The sequence below is a fragment of the Gopherus evgoodei genome, chromosome 1, assembly GCF_007399415.2.
Source record: "Gopherus evgoodei ecotype Sinaloan lineage chromosome 1, rGopEvg1_v1.p, whole genome shotgun sequence".
In the NCBI taxonomy this organism is placed as follows: Eukaryota; Metazoa; Chordata; order Testudines; family Testudinidae; genus Gopherus; species Gopherus evgoodei.
In genome coordinates this window covers 221,275,551-221,296,343 of record NC_044322.1, presented here as the reverse complement: position 1 = coordinate 221,296,343, position 20,793 = coordinate 221,275,551, and the positions used below count along the sequence as shown (strand labels likewise).

The window sequence follows — 20,793 nt, the reverse complement described above, 5'->3', positions numbered from 1 at the left end:
TTGAGATAAGCTATGGGATATATATAGAGAGAGAAAGAGAGTATTGATTTTAAATAGTTTTCTACATAGGTGATAAAGATTTCAGGCAAACATGCAATTCCACCTGCAAGGTATACCCATAACGATAGGGTCCAAAGTTAAGCCTCCCCTGCTGAAGGACCTACAGAAAAATCCTATAATGGTCTTCTCCCCTTTGTCTCCAGGAGCACTCTACTGTCCCTCGCACCTCCCGAGTACAGGTAGAAACATTAATTCTTATGAGACATTATAAAATCCTGCTCCTACATAGCTCCCTTTTGACACTAAGATTATTAATTGCCAGTGTCACTTCTTACTTAGTTAACGTAATAGAAAATACTAGGAGGTGATTTGGGCCTGTGGCTCTAGCTTTGCATACATTTGTTTTATCCAACAGCATATTCCAAACATTTTAATTAAACACATACAAATTTAAAACCAAAAAAGAATTAGAGGTAGTAACATTAGTAAGCCAGTAGTTGTGGGAGACCATCCAGAAAATATGTTATACTGTTGGTAAGCCGTTATGTCTTTCTGCAGTTGCAATTCTTAACATGTCCCCATTTGCGTGTATAATATGAACTATGTTAACTTTTTACCTTTTAACAGATGATTGGTAACTGTTTGCCATTCTATGCCAAGACTGATAGAGAACTCAGCTAAATCACTGCTCACAGTAGGCTGAGACTTTTTGGTGGTGGCAAATAGAAAATGTGATTATTGGTAAACACAGTACTTACATTACATGTACATTTGTCTACTGGTGGGTTGCTAACACTTTCATTCTTTAAAACACTTCTTTTTAAGAATTAACACACACAGATCGCCCATTATACAATATTTTGGTCTAATCATTAATTTTATTTCTCATACAGAAGTCTAGTGAAATGTCTTTACTACAGGGCTTTGGAGCAATAGGCATGGATAAGCATACCCACTTTTGAAGAGTTTACTTGGTACAACCTCTAGTGTCCAATAGTTTCCCTCCCTCCCCAGCCCACTGGTTCGAGGTCCAGGGTAGCCAGAAGGATCCCAGGTGCAATCTGGGGAGTGGGCTAACTTTCCATAGCCCAGAGCCTGTTGGTGTGCGATTTTAACAACACTTTATTTACTTAACAAATTTGGTCCCACCCTAATGGAGATATATTGCATTCATTTATACTGCTAGGTATTAAACAATGATCTTTTCCTTTGTTTTAACAGATGAATCAAAACCTTAATATTTTCTGATATTTAGAACATAAGATGTTTTGGGTAATATCTGCGTTTCACTACATTCTATAGCTATCGCAGTTGGGTTTTTTAAACTTTCATTTGTTTTTGTAATAGGTTGTTCTGTAGCTGGCGTTAGCTTTTTCTGATTTTCTGAAAGACAAAAATAACATTTTCCAACCCCTTTCGGGGTGGCATTGATTATTGCTTAAAAGATTCCTTTCTTTTACAAATACCTTTGCTGATTGCAGGCAAAAGAGAGGACTGACCCCCATATTTTCCTGTGTTTTTTTGTTCTATAGGCAGGCCAGGTTTTAATGGCTTCTACTTGTTAAGGGTTATGGGGAAATTATCCCACTGTTTAGTCTTTAAATCCATGAGGTGGTGTACCTCAGCTTTTCCTCTTATATCGCAGACCAAGTTTGTAATGTTTTTCCTGCTGTGTTAAGTGTTGGGATTAGGTGGTTCCCAGTGAGTCTGATGCTGGGTAGAAATCATGGGGCTTCGATCCAATGCGATTCAATTCAATTCAACAAAGCTTTATTCAACATGTGCACAAAGAGAGCTCCTGGTACCAAGAATCAGGCAGAGTCCCTCCAGCAAGGAGCCCCTCCCCTTGCTACTTTGTAGCACATGGTGCTCATATAACACGTTATATAACAACTTACATATCATGAACCTCTAACCCATATATGGGTTTGTTTATCACATGCTCATAGAGCTCCAGTCCACATGCTGAGCTCACACCCCTCCCCGTGGCCTTCTCCAGAATGTTCCGAGGCTGGTGAGCCACAGCATGCTTCCCTATGCATAAGCACCCTGCAAACCACATTTTATCTAAAATAAACACAACCATACCCTTCATAAGCTTTAAGTTTATTCACAGGTAATAGCTGAGAGGCAGCATTACCATATTACCTTAAAGGATTTTTTTCAAAAAATCATACACAGTATACATTGTTACAGGGGTACTTACTAACATTACATTTATTTCAGTGTTTAATTTTAACAACAACATTAGCGTCCACTCTATTAAAGATATCTTGTTATACCATGCCTTTTATTTAGGCAGCTTGTTTGCTGACCAGGTATGTCCTTTATTTGCAGCTTCTTTTGTGCTTTCTTTATCAGTTAGGTAATTTGCATCAACATAGGCTTGGCTTTTGGAGTCAAAGCCATCAGCAGAACTCAGAGACTCTATCTTAAAAGGGACACAATCAACTTCCACCAGAGCTGATTTCTTTCCACTTTCAACTCCTGCTTACAAAGCACACAGAGATCTGAAAAAGAAAACACAGTCTTTGCGGCTCTTTTTGGAGCCCTAATAGGATTTTAATTCAGTAGCATGTTTCATTTGTATTTCTTTTACTCGTTACTACAATAGACACTGGACATGTCCTAGGGAAAATGCACATTCCTTCTATACTATAATTTTTAAAACATTAGTCATATCAATTTTTACATAAGGTGTACTGTTTCTTTTGTTTTTACAGAGTTTTCATGTACCCTTATGAAAGTGACAGTCTGATTACACGGAGCCATTTTAAGGCTCAGTGTTTTTAACATTGCTTCTTTTTGTTTTGTGCACCTCACCTCTGCTGTTGCTTCAGAGGGGCACTGTTAATTTCTTATTCTTACAATACAGCTCTTATCTGCTATTGTTACAAAAAAAAACAAAAAACAACCAACCAAAAAGACTCCAGAATCTCTCCCTATTCTCCTGATTTTGACTGCTGTATTGCAGCTATGACTTGGTCTTTATTTAAAAACATTTTAAATTTTGTAAAGAATTAGCATTTAACCCTTAAGGAGTAACTTGAATCCCAAAGCCAAACAGCACTAATTACCTGTGTCTTGCAAAAAGGTCTGTCAGTTTTGCAACTTTGAATTCAAGAGTCAAATGAATTTTTAGTGGCATTAAAAAACAAAAACAAAACCAATTTATCTTACACCTACAAAACAGGAGTTTTACAAACCAGATGTGCTGGTTTAGATTCTTAGAACTTTACATATTTCCACAGACAAATAGATACATACACATTTTCTTTTCCTTAACATTCCTTTACACTGCTTTGTTTTTACCTAGCTGTACATATATTTGGGTTATTTACAGGCACTCTTCTGGAAAGGGGCCCATTTTTCCTTCAGGATGGCTGCAAAGAAACCAAGAATTCTCTCTCTTTAACATGGTCCATTTTCACAAAGTTTAACTGCTTAATTCTCTCCATCCTCTGTAGCGTTAACTTTTTACTCTTCCCTTAAATCACTTGTTTATCTACCAAAATGACACCTTCATGAACTCAAATTTAACTATTTTAAGTATTGCTCCAGGGGTTCAGGCCTGCACTTACTGCTTTTCTTACACCTGACACTAGGCCCTTCCAGGGCTTCCAACCTGTTTTTCAGTTTCTTTATCTGTTGATTACCTACTTGTCTGGGACCGATCCTGCTTTTTCCAATGAACCGTTTGTGAGGTTTGCCATCTCGGTGGAACCTCCAAATTGTCAAAGTTAGACTCAGGACTCACAGTTTGTCAGACCACTCTGTTTTATTAGCACAGCGCTCTGCTAATAACACCCAAATAATGTGAGCCCCATGCAAGACACAAACTATCTTATTTATACAGATAAAAGAGTGCGAACTAAACAAAGGGACAAAAAGAGCAAAAATGTAAAATTTACCTGGGGCACAGCTCTTTTCCAGACCCAAAGTCCAGCGTATGGTCAAGGGACCAGAGACCTAGCAAATAGGGATCAGCTAAGAGAAAGGTGGGCTAAACAGAAAGCCTTGCTTGCTAAGATAGAGCTGGTCAGCAAATTGCCAGGTGTTTCATGTTGCACTCTTATTTTTGGCACCACCATCTTTCCCTTTAGTCTTGTAGTTTACCAAGGGTAAAACTAAACATCTCTTCAGATACAAGGGAGTGTTTGCGTTTATTTCTGTTAGCTACAGACGGATTTGACGTAGCTGCTGCGAGATTAGACCACCCCATATGCCTAGCCGATTTGCTGTTAGTGCTCCTGGAATAAACACTCAACATTTGGATGGGGTTAGGGAGTCAATGGACATTTTGGCTGTTAGAACCCCGCCAGCTTCAGTGTATATGTAAATAGAAGCCAGAGAAAGTTGTCACTGTTCATAACATTTGCTGGGAGGGTAGAGGACAAGGAACTACCCTGAAAGGTGTCAAAGTTAGAATCAGGACTCACAATTTGTCAGACCACTCTGTTTATTAGCGCAGCGCTCCGCCAATAACATTCAGAATATGTTAGTGGCCATGCAAGGCCCAAACAGTCTTATTTATACAGATAAAAAAGCGGGAATTAGACAAAGGGACAAAGAAAGCAAAACAGGAAAATTCACCTGGGGCACAGCATGCATATTCTATTTCCTTACTAACTGTTATCGATCTAAGGCTAATACTTCACCAATTGCTCTTAAACGGTGCAATTGTTCTATGTTAATGTCTGTATTCCTGACACCTGGATTGCAGCATTCCAACAGTTTTGCTTAAAGGTACAGACAGCATTTCTTTAATCCTTTCTATTCTTACTATATAATTCATTCTACTTTCACAATCCCTCCTTTTGGTCAGGCGTACGCCATGACCAACCCTTACTGAGTTCCACAAATTAACCGTTCCTTATTTTTTAGTTTATTAGCGATATTTAAAATTATTATATTAGCACTTTGTTTTGGGGCAGTTATCTGGGTGACACAATTTTGTATACAACAGGAGATTAACTGAAAGCATACAAAAATTACTAAGATTTTAAACAGGATAGTTAGGGCTTCCTGAAACAACCAGTTTTCTATGCCAGAGAAATTGAACAGGTTACTTAGCCACTTTCATAAAGAACTCGACTTTTCATTGGGAAGATATGTGATTTGTTCTAAGTGGCTATAGCGATCTATTACCTTATTGGTATTGTATAAACACACAACATTGTTTTTTAGTGAGAGCACAGGTCCCTCCTTTGGCTGCCAGCACTATGTCCAATGCCTGACGGTTCTGGAGGGCCACCTGTCCGATCGCCCCTTTTTCTTTGGCCAGGGCTTTTAAACTTTCTTTGGTTTTATTTGCCATTATTTAACTACTTAGGAGCCTTTTTTGCCTGGTGTATTGCTCCCCCAAGTGGGGTAAAGGAACTGCCAATAGCCTCTTCCCAGGTGTTGTTACTGTTTTATATTGTGTTAAACAGACAAGGTCCTCCAGTGAGGTCTGGGGAATTGAGTGGGATAGCCAGGACAGGAACACCAGTTTGAGAGTGGGCTGGGATGTGTCTGCAGACCCAGCATTTAGAAATAATAAGGGTCTGAGCTATTTACACTTGCTGCTGGATAAAAGAATTTTCATTGTGGACTTTCCAGACCTTAAGACACCAGCAGCTGAAGAACAGGCACCACCAGAGGTGCATGTTGGAGGCAGGGCCCTTCTGGTTCTGACAACCTTAACTGAGGGAACTGCAGTCACAGTTTTATGTTCACCAGGCAGCAGGCGCTAGGCTTACTACTGCTTCTTCTTGGGCCTTGTTTTATGTAGTCATCTGCTTCTGGCAACCATTACGAGAGCGTAGATTGTAAGGTATTGCAGGCTGTTCCTGTACATTTTCTTCTGGAGTCAAAAAATTGACTCTGCGTGGTCCTGAGGTGATGATTGGTTCACTGGGGTCTGTGCATTCTTACACTGCGAAGCATGTATCCACTCTGAGATGCCAGACAGTTTAACAGCCGTCCCTTGACTCTGGCTGTAACAATGGCCTTTACACCTTATTTTTTCCTGATGCATACATTCCTCATTTACACAAATAGATTGAGAATACAAACAGTAGTATTTTATATAGAACAAAAAAAGCATTGCAAATTAAACCTTGCTAAGTTTTACAATTGATAACTAAGAAAATTTACATTGAGACCCAGGCCTTCAATGTTTCTTTAATTTATTTAACATAGACACAGTAGGGAATCCTGTCTCTTACTACCTAAATCTTAAAACAAAGAGTTAGAGAGGGCCCAATTTGTAATGCATATGGGAAAACAGAATTTTATAGTCCCAGAGGGTTATTTCTTTCTGGTATTTAAAAAAGGTGGCTAGCAGGATGAAATCAAATTATACTGTAATTCTTATGGGACATTATAAAATCCTAAAAATTCTGCTCCTACATATCCCCCTTTTGACACTAAGATTATTAATCGCCAGTGTCACTTCTTATTTAGTCCATGTAATAGAAAATACTGGGAGATGATTTGGGCCTGTGGCTTTAGCTTTGCACACATTTGTTTAATCCACCAGCACATTGTAAACATTTCAATTACACACATACAATTTAAAACCAAAAACACAATTAGGGCTAGTAACATTAGTATGCCAGTAGTTGTGGGAAACCATCCAGAAAATATTACCAATGGTAAGCTATGATGTTTTTCTGTAGTGGCAATTCTTAACATGTCCCCATTTGCGTGTATAATATGAATGGTCCAGTTTTCCACATTTTTTTTACTAGGAACTATGTTACCTTTTTACCTTTTAACAGATGATTGGTAACTGTTTGCCATTCAATGCTAAGATTGATAGAGAACTCAACTAAATCAGTGCTTACAGTAAGCTGAGACTCTTTTCGTGTTGTTGTTGTTGTGGCAAATAGTAAATGTGATTATTGGTAAACACAGTACTTACATTACATTTACATTTGTCTTCTGGTAAGTTGCTAACACTTTTTAAACACTTTTCCCCAAGAATTAACACATACACATAGTCCATTATACAGTACTTTGGATTATCTGAAAGACAAAAAGAACATTTTTCTACCCCTTTTGGGGTGGCATTGATTATTGCTTAAAGATTCCATTCTTTTACAAATACCCTTCCTGACTGCAGGCAAAACAGAGGAATTACCCCCTTATTTTCTTGTGGTTTTTTGTTCTATAGGCAGGCCAGGTTTTAATGGGTTCTACTTTTTAAGGGTTATGCGGAAGTTATTTCACTGTTTAGTTATTAAATTCATGAGGTGGTGTACCTCAAGTTTTTCCTTTTATATAGCAGACCAAGTTTTTAATGTTTTTCCTGCTGTGTTAAGCTTTAAGTTTATTCACAGGTAATAGCTGAGAAGCATTATTACCATATTACTTTAAAGGATCTTTCCAAAAATCATACACACTACAAGTTGTTACAGGGGTACTTACTAACATTAACATTATTTTAATGTTTAATATTAACAATAACATTAGCATCAAATCTATTAAAGGTATTTTGTTATACCATGCCTTTTATGTAGGCAATTTGTTTGCTGACCAGGTATGTTCTTTATTTGCAGCTGCTTTTGTGCTGGCAGTTTTCACCTTTCTACAATATACACTGCACATGTCCCAGGGAAAATGCACATTCTTTCTATACTATAACTTTTCAAAAACATTAGCCATATCAATTTTTACATAAGGTGTAACTGTTTCTTTTGTTCTTACAGAGTTTTCATGTATCCTTATCAAAGTGACAGTCTGATTACACAGAGCCATTTTAAGGCTCAGTGTTTTTAACATTGCTTCTTTTTTTTTTCTTTTTTTTTTTGTGCACCTCACCTCTGCTGTTGCTTCAGAGGGTCACTGTTAATTTCTTATTCTTTCATTACAGCTCTTATCTGCTATTGTTACAAAAAAACCAAACCAAACAAACAAAAAGACTCCAGAATCTCTACCTATTCTCCTGATTTTGACTGCCCTATTGCAGCCATGACTTAGTCTTTATTTAAAACATTTTAATTTTTGTAAAGAATGCAGTTACACCTTAAGGGTTAAATGCTAAATCCCAAAGCCAAACAACACTAATTGCCTGTGTCTTGCAAAAAGGTCTGTCAGTTTTGCAACTTTGAATTAGAGTCAAATGAATTTGTAGTGGCATTAAAAACAAAAAAAACAAAATCAATTTATCATATCTACAAAACAGGAGTTTTACAAACCAGATGTGCTGGTTTAGATTCTTAGAACTTTACATATTTTCACAGACATAGATACATACACATTTTCTTTTCCTTAACATTTCTTTACACTGTTTTGTTTTTACATAGCTGTATATATATATGGATTATTTACAGGCACTCTTCTGGAAAGGGGCCCATTTCCCTTCAGAATGGCTGCAAAGAAACCAAGAATTCTCTCTCTTTAACATGGTCCTTTTTTAACATTTTCACAAAGTTTAACTGCTTAATTCTCTCCAGCCTCTGTAGAGTTAACTTTTCACTCTTTTTACTTAAATTACTTGTTTATGTCCCAAAATGACACCTTTATCACCTCAGATTTCACCATTTTAGGTATTGTTCCAGGGGTTCATGCCTGCACTTACTGCTTTTCTTACTTCTAACACTATTCCCTTAGGGCTTTCAACCTGTTTTTCAGTTTCTTTATCTGTTGCTTGCCTGCTTTTCTGGGCCCGATCCTGCTTTTTTTTTTTTTTTTCTTCCTCCAATGAACCGTTTGTGAGTGCTATTGTGGTCACTTTACAATTTTGAAAGAAGTGTTCAAGGAAAGGGACCAGGAAGGGTGGGGGCTAGTTGAGGAGCCCACCCTCCTTGCTGAATTGGTAGTGGAACACTAAAGAATCAGTTTTTGAGGCAGACAACAAAGGGGAACAGAACAAGGGGCTTTTTGGTCATTTTTACAATGAGATGAGAGTATGAAGGGGGTTGGATCGATCCGGGGTTTGGAGAGTGGGGTAAAGAGGAGCGCTCGGTCTAGTGGTGGGAGAGGAGGCTTTTAATAAAGCTTTTAACTTATTTGAATAATTGAGAGAGGCCAGTTTTGATTTTGTCCACCTATGATTTGCCTCTTCCCACCACTGCATGAAACAATTAACCTCTCCTTTAGCCAATTTAGTTTTAGGTTGGCCGAGTTTGTCCTTGAAGACGTCCACTCAGTCTTTGTTCCAAGATTTTAACAGTGGCCACTGAGTTTTGGGATCCCCCTGAGTTAGCCTAGACCATTTCCCCAGAAATTTACAGGAGTCTGGACCCTTTTTACAGGAGTCTGGACCCATCCTAAATACATAAAATGAGCCGGCGTTCATTTAGAGAACTGTCCCGACTTAGACGTCTGGTTACCAGTACAGGAGGACTTTCACACACCAATCACACAGGAAGGAAATTCGGGTTTATCAGAGCGATGCCCGCTGCAACACACAAAAGGAGCCCACAGACTACTGCCTCAATCGCCCTTGCTTTCACACCAGGGGTTTTACCCAAAGTGCGGTGCGGCTGCGATTGTGCAGATTCCACTCCCTCAGACCGCGGGGACAGGAACCCCTTGGTCGGCCGATCCCCAGACAGAGATGGCACCCAGACTCAAACACTCCACAAGAGGACAGATAGACACAGAGACAGGACAGTCCTCAGTCCGGACAAAACACAGAAATAATTACCTGACCAGATTCCTGATGTCAGATCCCGGGACCCCAACCAGAACAGAGTGGGAACCAACAGGTTCGATGGCATAGACCTCACTGTGGCTGTGCGCCTTTCCGCTCTAGTGGAGGACCGCTTGGGCCAAATGCCCAGGTGCCGGCTGCCACGGTCATCCTACAAAAACAGTCAGGAATCACACAGCCCCAGTGAAGACGGTTGCCATCTCAGTGGAACCTCCAAATTGTCAGAGTTAGAATCAGAACTCACAATTTGTCAGACCACTCTGTTTATTAGCGCAGTGCTCCGCCAATAACATTCAGAATATGTGAGTGGCCATGCAAGGCCCAAACAGTCTTATTTATACAGATAAAAAAGCGGGAATTAGACAAAGGGACAAAGAAAGCAAAACAGGAAAATTCACCTGGGGCACAGCATGCATATTCTATTTCCTTACTAACTGTTATCGATCTAAGGCTAATACTTCACCAATTGCCCTTAAACGGTGCAATTGTTCTATGTTAATGTCTGTATTCCTGACACCTGGATTGCAGCATTCCAACAGTTTTGCTTAAAGGTACAGACAGCATTTCTTTAATCCTTTCTATTCTTACTATATAATTCATTCTACTTTCACACAGGATACCTACTTTTTCAAGCTAATGATAAGCTGTGTGTATGTTAAAAACCACCATGTTGTGAGATATATATTTTCATCTCACTACTGCTGCAGGCAATCATATTATTTACTGGCCTGCAGATAGAATTTTACAAGTAGCCCTTAGGTTCCAAATAGCCTTTAATAGGACTAGTTTACTACCTGATCGGTTTCAAGATTTGCTTTAATTGTTACCAGGGGTTCAAAGAATCTCTAAGGTACAAGGGCAAATTCATATGCTTCAAAGTATACATCAAGTTGAAAAGTATGCATTTCATACAGCTTATAGAGTGTCTACTTTATGTATTAAGTATCATGTATTGTGCTCTATGATTAAAACTGTGCAACTACTCCATCATATTACTTTGAGACTGTTACTGCTTGTACGGTTGTTATTTAGTTTAGGATTATGTTGTTGTAAAGGATGTGATAAGAGTAATAGCTTTCATGTCTAGGCTAATCAGGCATTGTCATTACATCCAATTAAAACCCCTAAGGTTGAAACATCTGATGTAGAATCTGAAATCCATGGCTTAATGCAAATAGAGGTTTGAGAATATTTTTTGTACTATAAGTACAAAAGGGGGGAGATGTGGAAGTAGAGCAAGAACTGACAAGGATTTGAAGGGGATTTCAATGCATGACAGTCGGTGAGCAAGAGTCAGGCTAGCTCTAACCCTAATAACACAAGATTTGTAGAAGTGAAAATTGTGTGAGGCGAATGGGAAAGAACTGTGTGAAGTTGTTGCAACCTTGTGTTAGATATGGAATGTAGACTCCAGTCTAAATAGAAGTGAGAAAAATAAGACATCAAGATGGACTATGTATAAACAAAATGAAGCTGTTGCTTATTATTGTATGTAACAAAAGGTATAAACACTTGCTGTAATTGTTTACCTCTAGAGAGACCTGCGTAGTTGTGTCAAAAGGGAGCTCTGTAGGAGCCGGATTTTATAATATCCCATAAGAATTAATGTTTCTACCTGTACTCGGGAGGTGCGAGGGGCAGTAGAGTGCTCCTGGAGGGAAAGGGCAGAAGACCATTATAGGATTTTTCTGTAGGTCCTTCAGCAGGGGAGGTTTAACTTTGGACCCTATCGTTATGGGTATACCTTGCAGGTTGAATTGCATGTTTGCCTGAAATCTTTATCACCTATGTAGAAAACTATTTAAAATCAATACTTTCTCTCTATATATCCCATAGCTTATCTCAAATAGAGAACAGAAGGATGTTGCAAAGGTAAGCTTGTGTCAGCCGCCTAAATTGCAGTAAATGATGAAGCAATGCATGAGACTGGGAATCTGTTTGGCCCCTTTATGTGCCCCTTTGTCGTTTTTGGACTTTATGTTAACGAGCAACTTTACTGATATTTAATGATGTTTTCTGTATGCAGGTGCTTGTCTGATCCGATAGCTAGCTAGCTAGACTAGCTGTAGAAATGTTTGGTAAAGCGGTCAGAAAAATAGGGGCACTTACATTGGAAATGCTTAAAAATATATTAATTAAAGCTCTCAGTGTTCAAACTAGAATTTATTCTTCACTAAATAAGTTGAATCAAACTGAAGATATTCGATAAGTTTATTAAAGAATGTCTGAAAAGGTAAGTAAAGAAAAAAGAGAAAAGATAGCTCGCTATGTAGATAGATAGATAGATAGATAGATAGATAGATAGATAGATAGATAGATAGATAGATGACAGTGTCACAGACTAAGGGGAGTCAGGCCGTGCACCCCTCTTCCTGGGCCTCTCAGTGAATCTCAGCCAGCCAGTAAAACAGCAAGCTTATTGCACAACAGGAAAGCAGTCTACAGCAGAGCCTGTAGCCACAACCAGGACCCCTCAATCAAGTCCTTCTGGGGCTTCAGGAAGCTTAGTTTCCAGCTAGGGATTCCCTAAATTCCTCCCGCCCAGCCCAAAACCGAAACGGAACTAACTCTCTCCAGCAGGCTCTCTTCTTGGGTCCAGCTTCTCAGGCAAAGGTGTCGACATCCTACTCCCTGCCTGGCTCAGGTGACTGCCTCAGGTCCTGTCCTTCACCTAATATCATCCCCGGCTCTCTCATCCCCCACATAGTCCCTACTGCATCACAGAGAGATAAATAGATTTTCTTCCTTTTTCTCTTCTGCCCAACAGTTTCTGCCTGCATCCTGGAGGTGCAAGTGGAAGCAGAGTGCTCCTGGAGAGAAAGGGGAGAAGAACATTAAAAGATTTTCTGTATGTCTTTCAAGAGAGGCGGCTAAACTTTGGAACCTATCGGTATATACATACTTTCATTGCGTGTAGAACTACATGTGTGGTTGAAATCTTTATCATCTGTGTAGAAAACTATAATCTCTAAAGATCCCATAGTGTAGCTCACTTGGAGAAGAGGCCGTTGCAAAGGTAAGGTTTTGTCAATCACATAAATTGAAGTTAATGATGAGGCAGTGCATGATAGGGGGAAACTGTTTGCATCCTTTATGTGTTCATTTCTCTTTTTCTAGTGTAGGTTAACGAGTATTTTTCTTGATATTTAATGATGGCTTATGTAGGCAGGTGCCTGTTGGCTCCGATAGCTAGCTAGCTTGCTTGCTTGCTAGAGTAACTGTATAGATCTTGAGTAATGCTATCAGGAAAACAGGGGCAGTTACAATGGAGCTGCTTAAACAAGAAAAATTAAAGCTTCTTATTAGTGTCCGTGATTAGTTAGCTCGATCGCTCGAGCGATCGTTCGATAGATCTCTAGCACTCTGCATATGTATACCCTTAACTTCAGGTAGGTGACTAATTGACGCCGTAGCTGGAGGTGCCATTTGCAGTTGATCTCTATCTCTAGAGCGGCACAAAACCAACCCCCTGAGCCCAATACCTGTGAGCTGTGGGCATCTGTAGGCTTTGAAACCATTTCGAGTTCCTTTTCTGAAAGAGCGTACATTTCAAAGGGAGCGTGTCCCCTTGTAGCTAGACATGATACGAGCGTGGGTGTCTTTAAAATCAGTGGCCGACTAGCAAGTTATTTCTACAGCAAATTTGCTCAGCTGTTTCAAAGACTCCTGTCCTGACCGAGACTACGTCCCTCAAGAGCTTACAATAGCAGACTAGGCTGTTGTTAGAGAAGTCAACTACAGAAAGTACCTGAAAGAATGTAGGAAGCCATAGTTTTTGCACTAGGAAGGGGGGACTCAAAAAGGCAGACACATTTTCCATCAATGAATTAAAGTCAGGAACGAGAATGAGCCTAGGAAACTTTGTTCCAGAGAGAAATAATTTCAGTAGCCTGGATAGAGAGGCTAATATTACAAGCTGCAGCTTCTTCATAGCTTGATTAAAATTGTTCTATTGCTGTGATTATAGGATAGATGTTACAGATCAAACTCAAAGTTCACTACCTTGGTGCCTAAGTGAAAGCCCGAATGTAAACCTAGCAAACTGGGCACTTCGGACTGTATGAGGTACAATTAGAGTCCATTGTCCTCTAGATAGTTTTATTGTATGACAGACAGAGATAGAGTTTTGCCTCGGAACCAGCAAAGGGTGCGGTTGCCTTCTCAAAGCTCTTTCATTGAGGCTTTTGAAAAGCTCCGGTGAAGTAGTTTATGTTTCAAGAGCGCTATAAAAAAAAGGACTAGAAAATGCGCAGAAATTGAGCCAAGGTTCAGTTGTTGGCAATGGGGATTAGAAGAAAACCAACATATATGACACAAATTTTTTCTTTGACTCCTTGCTGTTACCGGTTAAAATGAAATTATAGGTGAAGTTCTTGGTTTAGAGCAAGAGACTACTTGAGGGATGATCTGAATTACTTTGGAAATAATTCAGGAAATGATGACTAATCTTGAAAAGTTAATTTTGATTTAATCTATTCCCTGTAGTGTAAGGCATTCTGATAGAAAACCTCCCTTCAAAGATTGGGGTGGTAGAATGTGTGTCAGAATGAGTGTATAAGAGACTATTGGCCCAGTATTGACTTTAGTTGTGTTGTATTTCAAATAAAACTTATTTTGCTTAGCTTTAAAGTCAATTCCTACTAAAAGGAAAACTACTCAAGGAGACAAGTTTTATTACTTTTTACCCATTTAGCCTGTGAGTGTCACTGACTTTCCCCACTTCTCTAATTTGCAAAGGAAAGGCATGAGATCTGTCATAGGATGTGTCCAGCAGGTAAGAAAGTTGCAATTGTCAACCATCAATATAAAGGAAAAAGCTGAGTACTCCATTTCCTTTCATGTCAAAAAGCCACCTAGAAGCTGGTCTACAGTGAAAAGCTGTGGTGACATAGCCACATCTCTCAGGGGTATGAAAAATCCACGCCACTAAGAGGAGATGGTGAAACAGGGAGCAGCTTTTTCAGGAGAAAATGCAGGGCCCCATGCTGCAGTGACAGGGGTACAGCCCAACCCCCAGCTCCACGGGGGCCTCACCGACATCCCAAGCAGCCAACTTCAGACTGTCCCCCACTTTCCCCAGCTCCAGCCCCCAAAGTTCCCACAGGGCCAGATCTGAACATGGAGCCCAGCAAACATCCCCAATCCCCAGCCCTGATTCCCCAGCACACTCCAAACTCCCAGTCCCAGCAGCCCCACAGTCCCCATCCCCCCAGCTCCTCTGACACCCTAGATCCCTCCCGCGCTCCGGGCCCTTCCTGCAGCTCGCGGCCCAGCCGCTCCCGGGCTCCCTTGCTCCGGCCCCGCAGCAGGGCCTGCCCCGCCCCGGACACTCGCCCCCCGCAGCCCCGCTCCAGCCGCGGGGAGCTCTGGGACGAACCAGGAAGCCGGGCCCGGCTCCTCCCGGCAGGAGCGTGTCCGCCCCACGCGTATCCTCGCCTCCCCCCTCCCGGGCCCCGCGCTGCCCCGCGGGCTGCAGGGCTGGAGGAGCCTCCGCGCTGCGCTCCCGGCCCCGGTCATGGCCCCGCTGCTGCACACACGGGCGGGGGCCGGGCCGTGGGGGCAGGAAGCGGCGGCTCCTCTCTGGGCCTGGTTCTGCTTCCGGGGCCCCTCGCAGGAGGGTTGGGACCCGCGGGGAAGTGGGGACCCGCCTCAGCCCGGAGTGGGGCAGGAAAGGGGCTGGGTCTCGCCAGGAGAAAAGCAGAGGCAGGGGCTGGTTCTGCTGAATCATCAGACTAAGGAGTCCCTGGCTGTCCCAGCCGCTGCAGCCAGCCCCGGCGAGCGCTGCAGCCCGGGGGCGTTGCGGGGCACAGGAAGGGGCTGGAGCAGCTGGGCGGGAGGGGAGGCAGGAGCCGGGAGAACAAAGAACCAGGAGCATCAGCCCCGGGCAGCTCCTGAGAGGCCAGACGCTGCTGCCTTCATCGGGAACGGGAGCTGAGCAGCTGTTGCTTCCCCAGCGGGGTCTTTGGGAGGGGGAGCCCGGCATTAACTCCTCCAGGCCCGGCCTGGGGGGTCTGCTCTGGCTGCAGTGGAGCCAGCTCAGGTAGGGGTTATTGGGGGGTTGCTGGTGGGTTCCTACTGGAGGGGGAGGGGCATGAAATACTGAAGAGGTGGCAACTTCTGAGGAGTTAGGTCTGGAGGGGGCAGGGAATACCCTGGGTGAGGAGAGGGGGACAGAGTGTGACAAACCTGCTGGGACTTGTTTAAGGTGGGCCTAGATCCTCAGAACAAACGCTTGGGTGTTGGGAGAGAAAGCCCCTAATTTGTGAAACAGGAAACAGACAGAGTAACCTCCTGGGCAGAGCTGGGAAAACTGACCAGACTTTTAATGTAGAACCCTCAGCCTGCTAGCCAGAGGCTGATATGACGTGGAAAGGGGGCACCCACCAGGGAGGTGTAGGGAATATGTCCCAGCCCCTCACATCCAGCTGCTGGCAGTGGGGAGGGTGTTAGGGTTCTTATCATAGGGCTGTTCCTGGACTCTACTGAGGGCTCTGTCTCCTGTATCAGCCTCTGGCTAGTAGGTCTGTGGTGGATCTGCTGGGAGAGATAAAGGGCTCTCACTTTGTCTCCTCACCCAGATGTCTCCTGGATGCTCTCAGCAGTGTGGAGATAGGACTCTGCTGACTGTCTCGCTCTCAGATGTTCCATTTGATTGGCTCCTTTCCCCCATGACTAGTGGGGCAGCTGGTCCTGAGTATTGGGCTCTTGCCCTTTCAGGGGCTGGTGACCTTTGAGGAGGTGGCTATGTATTTCACCAGGGAAGAGGGGGCTGTGCTGGACCCCACTCAGAGAGCCCTCTACAGAGACGTAATGCAGGAGAACTATGAGAATGTGACTTGCTGGGTAAGGGTTACTGTCCCCTTGGGTTTTAGAAGGGGAACTGCAGAGTTAAGGTTCATGCCAGCCCCACAATGTCACCTCTGCTCTGCCCTGTTTCATCATCACCCCAATATGCCAGAGACACACACACTAGCCCTCTCCCCTTCCCTGTTACAGAGCGCTCTGGAAACAGAGCAGTACAGCAGAAAATCTCACAACTTCTCTTTGCTAAAATAATATTCGGGTTCATCTCCGTCATAGCAAACAGAAGCTTCCTCCCCCTGGCCTGCTCTCCAGTACTGAACCTCCTGCACACAGACCATCTGAGACTTGCACAGTGTTACCACCCCTTTGCCCTCAACCTGAGTTTTCCTTTTGAGTCACTCCCTTCACTTACCCCTCACTAAGCCCCATAGATCACTCGAACATACACCACCAGGGTGCTGACAATCCCCATGGCAAGAGCACACCCTTGAGCACCTTTGCTGACTAAGCCTACAACACTCAGCACAGAAATGAGGCAGAATTGGTCCCCCAAGTTTCACATGCACCTCTCTGCATAGCACAGGCACAGCTCTGCCTAGCTGCTCCAACCAATCCCTCCATCACCCAGTTACAGCTACAGCTGACCCAGTGCACACAGCTGGAGGGCATGCGGATAGATGCTGGGATTCCCATCTGTGAACACAACACAGACAATGGGATGTTCTCTTAGTCTTTCCTCATGTCGATTATAGGTTCATAGCTTTGAAGGCTAGATGTGACTATTAGGTCATCTACTCTGACGTCCTTTATACAACAGACCACAGAATTTCATCCCATTACTGCTGCATTGAGCTGAATACCTGAGTTCCTGTGGCAGTCTAACCTTTGCATGGCCCACACAGAACCATCCTCAGAGGTTCTTGCCAGCTGCGGGGTTAAGGGTTAGGAACAAAGTTAAGGTTGTATTGGACCGGTGGCATTTACATTAACTTCTCATTTCCTGGTTTGCAGAGGTTTAAGTTTAGTCACCATCTATACCAGAGGTGGACAAACTACGGCTTGTGGGCCACATCCAGCCTGCAGGACCCTCCTGCCTGGCCCCTGAGCTCCTGGCCTGGGAGGCTAGCCCCCGGCCCTGTCTCCGCTTTTCCCCCTCCCCTGCAGCCTCAATGTGCCGCACCAGCGGTGCAATGCTCTGGATGGCCAGGCAGTGCAGCTACAGAGCTGGGGCTTGACCCAGTGCTCTGGGCAGCGCAGTGGCATGGCTGGCTCCAGCCACAGCCGTGCCACCAGCTACCGGTGTTCCAGGCAGCACGGTAAGTGGGCAGGACGGGTTGGATAGAGGGCAGGGGATTTCAGGGTGGTGGTCAGAGGGTAGGGGGTGAATAGGGGTCAGAGCAGTCAGAGGGCAGGGAATGGGGGGTTGAATTTGTGCAGGGGTTCCGGGGGGCAGTCAGGAAGGAGGGGGGGTTGGATGGGTCAGTGCGGGGCAGTCAGGGAGAAGGGGTAGATGGATGGGGCAGGGGTCCTGGAGTGCAGTCAGGAAGGATGGGGGGGTTGGATGAGTCAGTGGGGGACAGTCAGGGGCAGGGATTCTGGGGGCGGTCAAGGAGAAGGGGTGGTTGGATGGGGCAGGGGTCTCGGGAGGCAGTCAGGAAGGAGTGGGGGTTGCATAGGTCAGTGGGAGGCAGTCGGGGCAGGGGTTCTGGGAGCAGTCAGAGAAGGTGTGGTTGGATGGGGCAGGGGTCCCGGGGGTGGGCATTCAGGAATGAGAGGAAGGGTTGGATGGAGTGGTGGGGGACAGTCAGGGGTGGGTGTTCCAGGGGCATTCAGGGGACAAGGAGAGGGGGGGTGCATGGGGCAGGGGTCATGTGGGGCCATCAGGGAACAGGGGAGGTTGGATGGGGCAGGAGTCCTGGGGGCGCTGTCAGGGGGCAAGAAGCAGGGGTCAGGGGCCAGGCCATGGCTGGCTGTTTGAGGAGGCACAGTCTCCCTAACCGGCCCTCCATACAATTTCCAAAACCCGATGTGGCCCTCAGGCCAGAAAGTTTGCCCGCCCCGATCTATACGGTGCAAAGAGGAGACAGCACTGGACAACCATAACTCTGCATTAATATAGCTTATGAGCATTTAGTTTCCTGTTTTACAAAATGGAGTTTTTTGCTATGTCCGTAATTGAGCTTTTGCCAGCAGAACTATGTTGGATGGTGTGCCTGTGTGTGCATGCGTGTGTGCACTTTTTCAAAGCCTTAAATAACAGTGCTGGACTGGCAAAGCTTTCAAGAGCTACCTAAGACCTACCTAACTAGTTCCTAGACAGATACCTGACATGCCACCTTTAGGTGAACTAATATGCTTATACCTGGCCTGTGGGATCCCAGTAAAACATTAGGCAACCTGTGCCCTCTGCCAGGTGGTATCAAGAGGTCTATGATGAGTCACATCCTCCTCCTTCTCTAATCACTGCATTAGAGTGTCCTGAGAATGATCCAGCTCACCCCCGTTCCAGCCTTCTGTTTGGGATCCACGGAACTCTGTCCTTGTTCCCCATCTTTTCTTCCTCTGCACCTTATTTCTGGGTAATCTCATCCGCACACACACATTCAACTACCATTTCTGTGTTCCTAACTCACAGTTCTACCTCTCTGCTCCTGAACCTGTCTTCTTCTGTCCCAACTGAAATCTCAGACTCTCTCTCATCTCCTCGCTGATGTCCAGCCATCAGTTAAAGATAAACAGCTGAAGCAAAGCTCTTAATATTTCCCCCAAATCCTCCCCCCACCTTCTTTCTCTACCACCGCAAACAGCACCATTGTCCTGCCTGTCATTCAGGCCCATAACTGGGCAATACCTTTGTCACAGAGCCAGGGCCGGCCTTAGGATTTATGGTGCCCTAGGCGAGATTATTAAACTGGTGCCCCTGTGCCTGATCTGCTCTTAGCAATACAAACATAAGCTTACAGTATTGGAAAACTTGCCACATTCACATTATTAAAACCAGTTTAACTTAATTAAGCACACTGTAAGGCTGATGGACTAGCACTAAAGAAGCAGCACTATAGAAAAAATTCTGATATGACAGAATGATGCAAATAATATATATTTTTTAATTTATCAAAATTTTATTGGAAATTTATATGAAGAGGTATTGAAACAAAGATTTGTTTTTAATTAAAAGCAATCTTTCTGGCTTTTTTGGCTGCAAAATCAGTAATAATATCATTGTATGACAAAGACAAAGTCGTGTCTTGTTCGATTGCAAGAATAGCAAGACCAGTTAAGCTTTCCTGACTCATTGTAGAGCGGAGATAGTTTTTAATGAGCTTTAGTTTTGAGAAACTCCCTTCTCCTGATGCTACTGTTACAGGAATTGTCAGTAGAATACGAGTGGCAATGTACACATTAGTATATATGTCAACAAGTTTGCGGGTATGAATAAACTGTACAATGTCCATCACCGATTTTGCATGTGGCAACATTGATGACAGTGTACTCAATTCTTCGTACAGTTCAAGTCCATTTAAATCAAAACTATCACCGTGCTTTAGGAGGCACTCTAGGTTCTTGCACTTTGTCATTAGTTGCTCTTGTTTTCCTATTTCGTTGAATTTAGTTATGTCATACAAAAATCCAAACTGTTCATGGTGTACTTGCAAGGTATTAAACCTTTCATCAACAGCAGATAGTGCTTTATCCATCACAACATTAAAAAATTCAACGTCAGATTTCATTTCTGGATCGTCTATGGGCATGATCTGCTGTACAGATTCTTCTCAAAGAATATTAACTATGTATTTACTTTATGAAAGTTGGAGAAAACATTGTGCAAACGTAAAACATTGGCTGCCCAACTTCTGGGCTGGCAAAAGTTATACTGACTCACAGGGAAAGAAAAAAAGCAGGAGAATCTTAGTACAACATATAGTCACTCTATACCAGGGATCGGCAACCTTTCAGAAGTGGTGTGCCAAGTTCACTGTAATTTAAGGTTCCTCGTGCCAGTAATACATTTTAATGTTTGTTGAAGGTTTCTCTCTATGTCTATATTATATAAATAAACTATTGTTATTGTCTGAGGTCTTGGCCACTGTGACAAACTGGGAATGTTTTAAATGTTTTTTTTGAATACTGTGTTGGTGCCTTAGTGTTCCCTAGGCAGTTTATAAGTATTTGACAGAGCAAGGGCCAGTGCACCTAAATGCCTGGCACTCTGTCTCCTAGCAACTGATGGCCTGGGCCCCTTCCCTGCAAAGGTGCCAGCTGAAGGTGTTGGAGACAAAGGGATCAGGTGACCTCCTGGCCAGGAAAAGGAGCTGAGCAGAGAGGAGGGGCTGGGAGGGGTTGTT

At 43.4% G+C, this 20,793-nt stretch overlaps 1 protein-coding gene across 1 annotated transcript in view; it reads left to right on the top strand.

Moving 5' to 3' along the window:
• The first annotated feature begins 11,504 nt into the window (after positions 1–11,504).
• Positions 11,505–20,793, top strand: part of LOC115644461 — a 63,415-nt gene continuing 54,126 nt past the window's right edge. The window contains exons 1-2 of the mRNA XM_030548828.1: positions 11,505–11,515; positions 15,547–15,683. Coding sequence (XP_030404688.1) covers positions 11,505–11,515; positions 15,547–15,683 — 148 coding nt within the window. The remainder of the gene's footprint in view (positions 11,516–15,546; positions 15,684–20,793) is intronic.